This window comes from Xiphias gladius, chromosome 19, assembly GCF_016859285.1.
Source record: "Xiphias gladius isolate SHS-SW01 ecotype Sanya breed wild chromosome 19, ASM1685928v1, whole genome shotgun sequence".
Classification (NCBI taxonomy): Eukaryota; Metazoa; Chordata; class Actinopteri; order Istiophoriformes; family Xiphiidae; genus Xiphias; species Xiphias gladius.
Window position 1 is genome coordinate 24,091,758 of NC_053418.1, and position 14,208 is coordinate 24,105,965.

Genomic DNA, 14,208 nt, shown 5'->3' on the forward strand with positions numbered 1-14,208 from the left:
TTTAACAGAGGAAATATTGACCATCTGGAAAATGTACAGAAACCTGTTTTAAAGAACAGGGTGTATCACAGTTTCACTGCTCCGCTAGTGGTCTGTTATTGTGGGGCAAGAGGGAATCACAGACTGTGGGTGTCTGTACATGTGTGTGCACAAGTGCATTTCTATAATATGCACGCGCGTGTGTGCCTGTGTCAGTGTGTGTGTGTGTGTGTGTGTGTGTGTGTGTGGATAATCCTATCCTTCTAGCTCTTGGTCGTTGTTCTTTTGGACCAAAGATTTTCTAACTGGTGTGCCTGCCCAGGGGAACATGGGAAAGTTGAAGGGAAGCGTGGATGGAGAGACTCGAAGCAAAGATACTGCACGAGGTAAAAGAGTATGCTGGTGTTCTAACTGGAAAGTTATAATAGTTTGGCCCACTGATTTGGCCCGTTCACAAACACAGTCAGCAGTTACAGGTAGCAGTAGTGGCTGGGACACACACTGCCCAATCACCACAATTTCCATCAAAAATCATATTTGAGTGAAAACTTCAATCAATTCTGAGTAGACAGACATGATACACCCATACCTTAAATTCACTGGGACACTTCCCAACGATATAACTACCTCTGATGTCCATGAGGAATAAATGTCCATAAATCCACTTAGAAGTCATAAGAAAAAAGACGCTCCTTATACCTCTGATAATCATCACATTTTTAAGATTTCTTCAGTATCAAAGTAATTGAGTGATGTTGTCTTTACAGCCATTGTTACATTCCATATAGCTAATTCGGAATACTTTTAATGGTGCTATTTTGCCAAGATGTAAATAACCCATAGCTCATCTATGCCAGCAGCTTATTACAACTCATAGCTGCCTAGGTGACATAGAGTGACAAAGGCCATATTAGGGGGAGGTTGGGGTGGATGGTCAGCAAAACACAGGACTTTTGGTGGGGAGTCTGCTGTTCGGTTCCTTAGTCCATGTTGATTCTTTTATCCATGAGCATATAACAACCTTAACTGTGTGTTTATTATTGTAACCATTCCAACTAAGGTCCTCTGACCTTAAGGAAGTACTTATTAGAACCCAAGCCACGAACATTTCCTAAACCTAACCAAGTAGCTTTTTGTGCCTAAACCTAATCAAACCGTGACTGTTCTATTTACTATTGTTACCATGACAAAGAAAGGCCTTTACACCTGCTGCTGGTACTCTCCTATGGGTCTTATATATATATACACGTATAAATGACCTGTATACGGTTGGGTAAGTTGGAGGATTTGTTGTAAACTTTAGTCATGTCGCACTATACATTTCATGTTCACAATACTCCCACACAGATGGAATGGGTTAATAAAAGCTGTCAAATATGGATTTTCAAACTTTTTTTTTTTCTTTTTGGTGTGACTTTTTTGTTCTCCTCAAACTGGAGGCTGCCTCGCTCCACAGATTCCATGTGTCTGATAATCTGAAGCTGATTTTTGAACACAGTATTTTATTTTTGTTTGGGTTGGCTGCCTGGCTATGCTGCCAAAAATGGCCTCCTCTCTGCTTTGTCTGCCAGCCTGCTTCTCTTTTTTTGAAACCTCAGGATGCACATACCGGGCTCAGTTTGTTTTAGCCTTTTTTGCAGAAGTATAAAATAGGCTGCCTGTTACAGAGATGTGCAGGCAAATAGAAAATGTTCTTTCTTCTGCCTGGATTGTTTGTAAGAGAAGAGATAGTGTTATTTGTATTAACAGAAAAGCTAAAATAGTTAATTTACACTGATCCTATATACACAGTATCTACAGACTATGAATCAAGTGATAATGCACTAGTTGAGAAATGACATAAAGCCTCATAAGGTCTCTCTTCCTTTAGCAATATTCTGAGAATAGTATAGAAATATCACAGTGATATGTCTTATATAAACTCAGTATTGATTACAACATAGTGGTACTCACTTAAGCTCTCATGGGAGAATAATAAAAGTATTACAATGATTTTTTTTAATACAGTTCAATATATGTAGTTGATATCATGACTGGCTAATGAACAACCAATTTTGTTAGATTATTTATTTCACATGTGGTTTACTGCCGATGTAAATATGGTTTGGATTGCAATCTTAAAGCGTTCACTACAGTACGTTTGGCTGCTATACAGCTGTTGTTATATTACATCAGTATCACTTTTTTTCCACATTTTTTCTCACTCAGCATTCCCTCCCCTTACCTTGTCATCCCTACCTATTTCTTTCCCCTTAACACTATTGTCTTAATTTTTCTTTCAATTTGTCTTTTATTCTCCTTCCTCCTCTGCTTCCCTACAGGAACCCTGTGGAATCTGTCGTCCTATGAACCCCTGAAGATGGTGATCATCAACCACGGCCTGCAGACCATGACCAATGAGGTCATCATCCCCCATTCAGGGTGGGAGCATGAGCCCAACGAAGACTCAAAGCCCCGTGATGCTGAGTGGACCACAGTCTTCAAGAACACCTCTGGCTGCCTCAGGTTGGTTTAACCCAAAGGTGGTTCGTACATAAATCAAGTCATTGTTTTCGATTGCCAATGTGATTATTCACATTGGTTGATTAGACATTTATTTATTAAATATCAAACTGTATTGTTTACATATTGAGACATGGATGTTTGAGAGATGTATTACAGGCAGGGAAAGTTGAGATATCAGATAGATTCCATAGAGAAATGTAAAAAAAGTTTACAAGTGCATCATTATGCAAGAGTGTGAATACAGTTGGTATCAGTTCAAGACTCCCAATGACTAAATGGCTGTTTTAGAATATGATTCTTTCATGTCATACATGGAAGTAAACTGTATATCTTTGGGTTTTGGACTGATGGCTGGATAAATCAAACAATTTGCAGATTTCACCTCGGGCGCTTAGAAATTAAAAAATATTTTCTGACATTTTAAAGCCAAGTTAATTAATCAGTAAATAGAAACTGTTGGGTTTCTCTCTATGATATTTTAAGGTCTGACCTTTAGATAATGTATGTAATGATTTGGTGCTACATTAATAAAATTGAATTGAATTGAAGAAAATAATTGGCAGAGTAAATGACAATGAAAATAACCACTAGTTGCAGCCCTGCACTGAATGTCCCCTGATTATGAAAGTCTAAAGAGGGAGTTGCACCAAAAAAAGCAAATTATCAATTCAGAAAAGATGTTCAATACATACTTCAAAATATCAGATATGAAAATTTACTAGCAAAAATTCTTGGCTGCCTGGAGGAAAAGGATGAAATCCTGGAGCTGTCTATTGGAACTCAGGCAGATGGAAGGCTTTTTTGGAGAAAACAAATTTTAAATCAGGAAGGAATCAGATAAACATGAGTCTAAATTGTGGAGACAGATGGCAGATTTATTCAGGTTAAAGTTTACTCAGGTTTACAACATATGGACAGAGATCATTCTGGATTTTATAGTGGAAACCCTTGACACATTCAGGGTCTTTAAAGATTGTTTTCACTACGATACCAGTTGTAGCTAGACAGGTGTGAAATATATGAAATTGCATATGTGCTCTTGTTGACCCTGAGCCAGGGTGAGATTTAAGTTCTTTGGGTACTGACAGAATTTATGATATGGCACATGCTGTGTTCTTCCTGTCACAGCCCGTATCGCTATGTTAAGTTTGTTGGATGTCTGTTTGCAGTGGGATTGCTGGGTGACTCTAGTAAAACAAAACTATTTATGACAGACCCTCATTTTTGACCACATAAGCTATGGTACAGTGGGTTATCACTTAAGAAGACATCTTATCTACTATATTTTGGGAATTAGTTTGTTAATGTTTCTCTATTCATCCCTTGTCATTCTAACATGGGCTGTGTAACTTTGCTACCACTTGAAAATGTGACAAATGAGCAGCATTAGCTGCAAACTAAACAAGTTACAATGAAATAATGAAATAATAATTGCCTCATGACAACAAGTCATTATGTTTTTTTAGTATTTTTGGATTGCACTACTTCTTTTTGTTGCTAAGACAACATGCAAGCAATAACTGGGAGGAAAAACATTATCTTTTGAGTGGGTATGTCATTAATCCCTATTTGAGCCATAGTCATCCCCATCACTGAACCTGGAGTCACACTCCTCTTCTTTAACTGTTTTCAATGACTGAATCTGAAACCTTGAGTTGTTCTTAGATCAGTCATCCAAGATGGTGTTAACTTCTCCATTTCCACATTGACATACCTCTCTCTTAAAGTGGTGTGACTCACACGACCTTTCATCTGACCCTTTCTGCTCCATTTGTTTTAAAAACTGAAGGTCTGCTTTAGTCATATGGGGCTCTAGTCTGAGATAATAGCTGGAATGTATCCTTACCTATACCCCCTACATACACATACTGTGAAAAAAGATGTAACAATTGTTCAGGCCTTGATGGTCTTTTCAAACCAGTCACAATGCACTTGGCTGAAAAAACAGAGCAGGTACATGATGATTGTTCGGCATGAACCTGTTAGCCAGAGGGAAACTGCCACCTCTCTAGATGGTTCTGAAACCACTTGACCAGTGACCTGTAGTAAGACTATGTCCACGATAATGCAGATACTTTTGAAAATATCTGTCAAACAGGGTTAAAACTATACTGTCCTACCAATCAAAAATACAGTTACATCACCATAAAATATTAGGTCCATCAGTTTATCAGTAAAAACAGCTCCCTCATCAGCAGATAGGTAAGAATGGCAACCAAAATATAACAAACCAAGGAAAATCAGCTCCAAAGAAAATATGTAGTGTACAAAATACCGAGATTGAGTCCGTTTGGGAAAGTGGTCTCAGACTTTTGGACCCACTGTATATTACTGTTTGAAACCACTGAGTGGTTACAAACTGTAGTGGACTGACACCGGACACTAAGAAAGCTATATAGGAATGAACATTGTGTCCAGTCCTCTATTTATTTTCAATGGACAGCATTAATTTCGTCAAGATACTGTCACCTGTGATAATGATTTCCATGTTGGTGCTCATAGTTACCCATGTGTGCTTCAAAACCGCCAAATAATGTGGTTGTCTGACAGCATCAACAGAAATATGTCTAAAAACCTCAGCATTGCAATGAACAGAAAGAATTACGACGTCTTCATGTTGCTGCTTTGTCAAAGTCAATCAGTAGAGCTTAATGATCAGTCGTTTAATCAATCCATTGACCAACAGAAAATGAATCGTCAATTAATTTTGATAATCGATTAATCATTTAATCGATTAACCGTTTAAGTGATTTTTTTTAAAGTACTCTTTCAAGAAAAAATTAACAAACCTTTCCTTCTTCTAGCTTCTAAATGCAGAGGACTTGTTGCTTTTGTTTGTTATGCAACAGTAAAATCTTTGGATTTTAGACTGTTGGTTTGACAAAACAAAGAATTTGAAGATGTCACCGTGGGTTTTAGGAAATTGTTAAGGATATTTTTTACAGTTTTCTGACATGTTAACAACCATATGATTAATTCATTAATTCAAGAAAATAACGGACAGATAAATCGGTTATAAAAACAATTTCAGTTGCAGCTCTACATCAGTTATCTAAAAGCTTCCCTGTTTTCAAAATGATGCACTCTGTACGTTTTGTGGAAAAGAGCACCAGCTGAATACCTATTGTTCAAACCGAAGGCAATTTAAGCGTCAGGCAAAAATCAAGCAACCCTCAAAAACTGCAAAAACTCAGTCATACATCCTCTCTACCTCATTCTTTTAAATTCTTTCGCCAGCTGAGGATGACAAGTTGAGTGCAATGATCTTGATTTCCTGTTATTAACTTCCAAGTAGTTTTTCCTCTCCAAGTATCTCTTCACTTCTAACTTCCTCACTGAATCTGTCATTTTGGCATCAACTCGGAATGACAGACTGTGGTAAAGTGTAAGGCAGGGAGTGCGTATGTGGCTTATAACGCTTTACGCCTGGCTGCGCTGTCTCCTCCAAGCAAAGCCTGTCTAGACTGTAATCCAGGGAAGACCTTCTTCTGCAGTAGACATTGGTCGAGATCTAGATCAATATAAAGTCCAAATCCTGCTCAGACAGAAAGTACCAGAGTGTATTTCACACATCTTTGCATCGCATTAGATGATTTTCAGCTAATTTTCTTCGACTGTAGAAATTGTGGAAGCTTGCTTTTAATTTTAGAACATTTTCTGCTGAGTTGCAGAGCGGCATTAACAAACCGAGAGGGAATAAATGAAAGCGGTCTGATATAGCTGAGGAAAGTCACAGAGAAGTCATGGAATATTACATCAGGGCCACAGTGGGCAACCTGCTTTCTCTGTCTCTTACGCTTTCTCCTTGTCTTTGACCTGGTTTCTTTCATTATCTCTCATACTCTCTGTCTTTCTTGTGGTTTGTGTATACGTTTTGTTTTTCACCTTTTTCCCAAACACCATATCCAAACCTCATCACCCCTGATGGCACATATCTCATTGCTGTCACATATCACATTATCTCCCCATCGCTCTCATTCCCCCAACCCATGATGCAGGCACTTCTGACAAGAATATGTCTCCATGGTAACTGTAACCAAGCCTGCAGTTGCCTAGACGCAGGGTTTGTGCACTGGGGAGAAAGCGCTGATGCCAGGGAGAATCTTTTCACTTGTGCCAACAGAGACGCAGCTTACACCTCAATAAAGCCGGGGATAGTTATTTTAATGGTCTCCTCTGTTGATAGGGGCCAGCTTATTTACAGTGTTTACCCTGTGGGCTCAGTGAAGGGGAAAGTGTGTGTGTGTGTGTGTGTGTGTGTGTGTGTGTGTGTGTGTGTGTGTGTGTGTGTGTGTGTGTGTGTGTGTGTTTGTGTTTGTGTTTGTGTGTCTTGGTGGTGGTGTTGGTGGTGGAGGTGAACACCTGGGTTAGGTATTGAGCTAGTTCTGAACTGGAACTTGTCCCAGTAAGAATAGTCACTGCTCAAAAATAATTTAATATGAAGAGAAGACTGTCAAACATGGCACACTATTTCCTTGAACTGGGTATAAGAAGGCAGAAATTTTGATGTCCCCATTAATGGTCATAATGGTCCAGAATCACGTATTGTTAAGACATCCAACTCAAGTAAAAACAAATGTCCAAAACTAAACACTTGGGCAGTTGTGCATGGCAATGTAGAGAGTGCTTACTGTATGTTAGCTTCACTAGCAGTGTGGCTCTAGGGAAGGCAGTGTTGGTCATTCTGTTGATGAAATTTGGCACAAATATCCAGATTGCCCAGAGGATGAATCGTAATTACTGTGTGGTCCCCTAACTTTTCATATAACACTACTAGCAGGTTAAAGTTTTCATTTATCCAGTGAAATATCTCAACATCTATTTCAAAATAATCCCACCTCGTAAACAGTGAAAAGCCAGCCTGACTACAATGTCAGATTGAAAAATTAGGTTAATTTCTAGCAGCCTAAATATGATAATAATAAAGGTGGACTTGGCTTTCCGTACGCTGTATTTTTCTTTTTTTTACTCAGATAATATGAGAAGGATCTGAACAAGTATAAGATAAGAAGCTGATTCAAAAAGCTGAATCAGCAATGGAATCAGAATTGATAAAACCTTAAGGATACCCACCTCTAGGGTACACATATGGTGTTTCAGTGTTACCATTGACCTTGCAGTGCGATAGCAGAGGTCAGCCATGTCTCCATCCATCTCCATCAGTCTCTATAAGTCCTGCTCCAGTCTATTCCTCCCAGCTGCTCTATTGTCCTCTAATGGCCACATGACTCCAAGTGACCTTCACACCCACACTTCATCTGATAAAGCAAACACACTATAGACACATCCAGATCACAGTGACAGGCTGTCAGTGTCTGTGCAGAGACAGACAGACCTCTGAACACACACCCAATTATTCTTTTAGCCTCTAATGATATAATGCACTTCACATCTGTCACTGGTACAGAAATAATGAGACAAGAAAATAGCCAAATTTTCCTGGTTTTGTAATGCCACCAAAAAAGGTAGTGAAGCGTGGAGTCTGTTTTTCTGCCTTTAGAAAGAACTGCACAGGCAAAGCACACTGAAAATTATCTAAAAAACATTTTTTTAGAGATAATTTAAATTTTTTACAAACTATTTCCTGGTTAATAATGAAACACCCTGTGCTTTCAAGGACATCTGTATGTCTTCCATCGCTGCACTTGGTTGCCACAGAAATGAGAATGTCCTTGTTTCCCTTAGAACTGCAGTGTCATTGTATTTTGGTATATTTTCATTGTATTCTTTGACTGTCAAAATAGTAGAGTAAACATAATTTTGTCAGTGATGTCCTAGGCAGAAAAAAATAAAAATGTGCAGTGAAGCATAAAAATGGCTCCATATCTGAAAATGCTGGAGATGCTGAAATACACTAATACTGTTGATATTAGCCTGAATGGGCAAATCAGATAAATTACACAAAAAGGAGACACAGTGCTTCTTGGAGCTAAATGCTAACATTTTCACAATGACAATGCTAATATTCTGATGTTTAGCAGGTATACTGTAATGTGAAGATAATGTAATGTAAAGTGAAGCTAAATGAAAAGTCAGTGGACCTCCAGAGTTAATACAGTTCATCCTGAGGGGGACATGAATTTTTGTTCCAAACTTCTCAGCAATCCATCTCATAGTTGTTGAGACATGTGACTCAAAACCCCAAATGCGAACCTCATGGTGAAACTAGAGGAAGAGTCAGGGAATCACCAAAGTCTTCTAAACTTTATGGAAATCCATCCAATAGTTGTTGAGATAATTCAGTCTGAGCCAAAATGGTGGACTGACTGGCCAACAGACCAGCATTGCCACCCTGAAGCCATGCTGCTAGCATGGCTAAAAATCCAGTTAAATATGCAGCAATACTGCAGCTAGGATTGGTAGCATTAGACTTCATGGTTACTGGTTGTCACTGTAACGCAACCAACCTTCCAGCACGTCAGTTTTCCATGTGCACGGCAGTCACAACTAGCAATTGTCAGAAAAAGCGATGGAAGGTTATCACTGTAAACACAGACTGAGATGACCGAACCTTGGCTGACCAAAAGAACTAAAATCAGATTGTACTGAAAGCTAGTTGGCTTGGGTTTTTTTCAGTAGGGGACACTAGTTGTACCACACTTGATGCCTCATCTGCAGGAAAAAGATACAGCCATGGTACGCCAAGTAAGCTCAAGAACTTACTTGGTACCACTGCCACAATACTCAAAGTAACTAAACGTGAGATGGAAAACAATCAATGCATGATCTCCTGTGAGTGTTTAAATGTAATTGGACCTGATATAACAAGCTTAAAAGCAAATGCATACAGCTCAACTCTTGATGTTTGATATCATTAGTAGGTTACTCACCTGGAGAGGAAGAGCAGTATTATAGCAACAGATGGTACACTGTTGGTGGATTAATAATCATCGGTACCTATAGACCTTTACACCCACTAAAAACTGAAAAACAATATAACCTGTCCAAAGATAACAGCATTTTCCCACACTGTCTGCACTGACAGATGCACCGTCCATAAACCTTCTTACCAAGACAACTGCTCCCTGAAAGACTCCTGGAAATGAAACAGCTGACAATAAAACTCTGTCTGTCTGTCGCCAAACACACTCCTATCAAATAAATCCAAGGCGGGCGGTCCTCTGGATACATTTACAGGGAAGACGGATGGGGTTTGATTTACGAGTGGGTCCAGATGGCTAGTGCCGTCTGCCTGTCTATACCAAAGATTAGTTTTTAATTAGCATGAGTTGCAGGTAGGTTATGTCTGTCCCCACTCCATAGACAAGTGGTAGAAATACTCATACATTGGCCAAGGAGATGTGTAGGTGTTAGGCAGGGGATATGTTTCTGTGTGTGTATAGGGTTCTACTCATTGTGTAGGTCAATAGGTGACATGTATGTTCTTACTTGTAAATTAATAATTAGTGAATACAGAAGGATTATTCTAAAATCATTTAAATATACAGTGGGATGCTCCCATTCATTGGAAAGTGGTCTCAGACTTTTGGACCCCACTGTAGTACAGTATGGCTTTGCAGTTGTGTCCTTTGTTGTTAAACTGAAACATCCACACGTGTAGCAGTGCTGGATGTGATATGTGTTTCGGTCCACACAGCACTATAAAGCACTCCAGCTCTGCTTACCTCCGCAAGGCTGCCACTCTTCCACAGGTCTAACTGGGGGTCGGCTAATGGGATTATGTGGGTTGGAAGTCCTCATAAATGAAGTCCCTGGAGAGGAGTGGGGAGCCCCAGCCATCCCTTAACCCTCTTTAAAGCCGTGCCTCTCACAGTCAGTCAGACAGCCGCACTAAGACTGCAACAGCTCTGCTGCTATGCTTATAAGAGCTGTGCTCAGGGCGCTGGCTGATGTAACGGGGATGGCACTTCCCTTTGTACCCAAAATGAAATTTAAATTAATCTTTTTTTTTTTTAGGATTATTTCTAAAGCAGTTGGGATATTTTACATTGTATTTTTTAGGCAGACATGGACGATACAGGCCATGGCTTATATATAAACCCAAAAAAATCACATGGTCGTCTTAGACTGACATCTGGCTTTTTCTTACAGTTATCTGCCAGTCATTGTCAACCAGTCTAACCACTTGCCATATTACACTTGCTCCCCATTGGAATCACTAAACCTGAGATGATACTAATGTGAATTACTAATTTAATTTTTTATAACTGTAAACACAAAATAAACTTGAACTGAACTTAAATTTTTTGCCCCTATTCATAAAGTAGTAGTAATAATAGTTGTTGTAGTAACAATAATACAGAAAAAAATCAGTAATACTCGTGGCAAATGGAGGATTACATTGCGCTAACTATTGCGTCAGCAGTTTGTCAGATTTGGTGGGTTTTAAGTGATAAAAGTTTTTAAATTAAAGATAATGACCATTGTCTGAAATATTGACTTTTGACAACTGCAATTAAAAATGTCCAAAAAAACCTAAATGGATCTTAATATATTGTACTTTATATATTTACAACAAGCAAGAACTTTAAATATTACAAAACTTCCCTCACAATCTTCCTAAAATTTTGAGTGATCTGCTGTAGGATGGCTGCAGAAATTGCAGAAGAGCAAATTCAGAGCAGCTACTTTATGTCTGATCAACAGTGTAGTTATATCCACTTGATGCTCCTCTACATGCCTCCCTAATGCTCACTGACAATGTTTGTTTGTGTCTGTTTGTGTGTGTGTGTGTGTGTGTGTGTGTGTGTGTGTGTGTGTGTGTGTGTGTGTGTGTGTGTGTGTGTGTGTGTGTGTGTGTGTGTGTGTGTGTGTGTGTGTGTGTGTGTTTGTGTGTGTTACTTTTTCCTGCAGAAATGTGAGCTCTGATGGAGCAGAGGCTCGGCGCAGACTGAGGGAATGCGAGGGATTGGTGGATGCCCTGCTGCACGCTCTCCAATCAGCTGTAGGGAAGAAAGATATGGACAATAAGGTAGGAAAATGTTTGACTCAACCACTAAAACACATATTAGTTAATACAAATGCTACATACAGCTGTACAGTATATGGCCTCTGCTCTCGGTCTTTTGAATAGGAATTACTGAGCTCATATTAACATACCACAAAGATGTACTTTTAGATGATAACTTCTCTGCTTCTCTTTCCTCCTAGTCTGTGGAGAACTGTGTTTGTATTATGAGGAACCTGTCCTACCATGTCCACAAAGAGGTGCCAGGGGCAGAAAAGTTCCAGGACCCATCAGCGCTACAGGCCCCCGGCTCAGCAGGACCACAGAGGAAGAAGAAGGATGATGCCGGCTGCTTCGGAGGCAAGAAGGCCAAAGGTAAGAATAAGGAAAGAGGGAGACAGATAAAAAAACAGGATCACCACTAATCAGAATCAGAAATTTGAGGAACTCCAAAATGAGATTTATGCCTCTTCAATAAAACACATACTCTTGCAAAATTAATTAGAAGAAATGTATAAAAACAGTTATGGTGATTTTCATTGTAGGCAATTACAGGCAACATCGGACCGATTCAAAAAGTTCCTTATAATGTCCAAAATGCAATTCTCAAGTTTCACATGAAAGTTGTATTAATGTTACATTCACAGAAATCAGCTTAACCACTTGCTTTTTTAATATTCAGACAGGAAACAACATTTGATTACAATCATAAAGATCTCTTCCCTTCAGTTTCGACATAATTTCAACAATTACAATTATTCAATATCAGCTGTATTGTCCCAGGTGGTACTTGGTTTGAATACAGGATTTACACATAACACATAAAACTGTAAGTAAAGGCATTACACACACAGACACCAACTCACTTAAACAGCAAAATCAAGCCATCAGGACACTGAAATTTCCATAGGTATTAATTAATGCTCTGAAAATGAATTCATTCATTAATTTTTACTGACTCTGCTTAACAGATGTGACATGTGTATGTGTTGCTTGTGACGTCGTTATCAGGCTGTTAGCTAAACGACACTGTTATCTCCCTGCTGTTTGAAAATAAAGGCTGCCATTAATCAGTCAGCCAATGAGGTGTGATTGCCAGCCAGTGACCCCTGACTTCTAATGACTCATTGGAGAATCCTTTGGTTCAGGGGTCAGGACAACACAGACACTTACATGTATACAGATTTATAAAGAACCCAATTAACCAAATAAACACTTTCACACATGTATACACACACTGAATAATGAGGTGTGTTTAGCTGCTGCACACCCTGAAGGTATTTTTGAGAAAAGAGGTCCAGGTACAGAAACATTAAATGCAGCTATAAAAGAGCATGGAGGCGGTAGTTAAGCAACAGCGTCGGCAATATGCTTGGTAATTTGTTACCTTAAGTAGGCTAAGTTTGTCCTCCTCTTCAGTTTAATGTCACTTTTAGTATAAAGCATTACATTATGATCTACACGCGCTTAGTACCTCATGCTTTGTCTTAGCTAATAAACAGTCTGATTCTTGGCTTTTATTTCCATGTCTTTGGGCACATTTCTGTTCTTCCCACACAGCGATTTTAATGAAGCGCTGTTTTTATGTATATGTTTACTCTCTGTCCTGCCCTCGTAGCTGACAGTAGAAGCTAATTCCTCTCCTTTCTAGTCTTTACATTATTTCTTCTTTTTCATTCTTTTCTTTCTTCCTCTACTGCTAGCAAGTCTTCATATCTTTTCTGGCTATTTGACTGTTTTTTTCTGCCTCACCCGTTCTCTCTAAAAAGCCATTCCACTGATGCCAACTCCTTCCCAGAGAACAGCTATGGACTCCTAATGGCTTCCTATCTTCTATCTATCTCTTTTCTATCTCAAAAGTACTCCTTCCCTTTCCTCTCTTTGCTCTTTCCTTCTTTATCCATGTTGGCTTTTCTCCTTTCCCTTCACTCTTTCATTCTTCCAATTCAGTAAAAGAGGACTCCTCTTTGTGTTTTACGTGTATTGCACAGCTTCTGGACACACGCACACACATCTTTTTCACTATGCCTCTTCTCTCTTCTCCCTGCTTTGTGTTTTTTGGCATTGCTGCTGATTCCTTGGCTAACTATAGAGGAATGGTTTAATCAAGGTGAGTGTCCCCCCTTCAACCCTTCTCACGTCAGCTCTCCTCCTCCTCTCCATCTTCCCCCCTCTCTTTCTCCTCCTTTCCCCTTGCTGTAGAATATAGTCAGAAGTAGTTTTGAGTGTCCTCCAAAAACCCGAGAAACTTCCAAGGATTTCAGAGAATCGGCGTGTTTCACTCATTCCACATGCATTCCTTCACTATACCTACCTACCTATCGTAGCACTGAGTATTGTAGACTCCACAAATACCAATCTTCACAGTTGCTTAGAATTAGTTGTTCCACGGTCATTTAAATACGTGAAAGGTAAAGGGAGTATTTGGTGAAAGAGGTAAGTCTATTGGTTTTTGTCGGAATGCAAGTAGAGCTTGACTAATCAAATAAATCAAAGATGCATTAATGGAAATTAAAACCTGAAATTTATCTCTAAACTGTTTTTTGTCTGATTCTATGATTGAACTGAGGTGTACAGCGTTTTAGACTCAAGATAAAATGAAGAACGAAAAAGTTCTTCACTAGTTGAAACGGTCCTAAAGTAAAATAGTTTGACACTTTAGGAAATAGTCTTATTCAAATTCTTGCCAAGAGTTAGATGAGAAGATTCCCTCTTAGGTCTGTGCATTACTGATGAACATAAACAGGAAGACACTTAGTTTAGTTTCTCTAAAGAATGGAAGTGGTAGAAACAGCTATCTGAAGCGGAGAGTTGTG

At 39.1% G+C, this 14,208-nt stretch overlaps 1 protein-coding gene across 15 annotated transcripts in view; it reads left to right on the forward strand.

Moving 5' to 3' along the window:
* Window positions 1-14,208, forward strand: part of arvcfb (ARVCF delta catenin family member b) — a 165,496-nt gene that overhangs the window by 110,910 nt on the left and 40,378 nt on the right. For 11 of the 15 annotated variants that reach the window (XM_040155930.1, XM_040155928.1, XM_040155927.1 and 8 more), the window contains 4 exons: window positions 2,301-2,484; window positions 11,299-11,416; window positions 11,596-11,767; window positions 13,485-13,502. In XM_040155930.1, the coding sequence (XP_040011864.1) occupies window positions 2,301-2,484; window positions 11,299-11,416; window positions 11,596-11,767; window positions 13,485-13,502 (492 nt within the window). The remainder of the gene's footprint in view (window positions 1-2,300; window positions 2,485-11,298; window positions 11,417-11,595; window positions 11,768-13,484; window positions 13,503-14,208) is intronic. The other 4 variants (XM_040155932.1, XM_040155936.1, XM_040155937.1 and 1 more) reach the window with 1 other exon arrangement.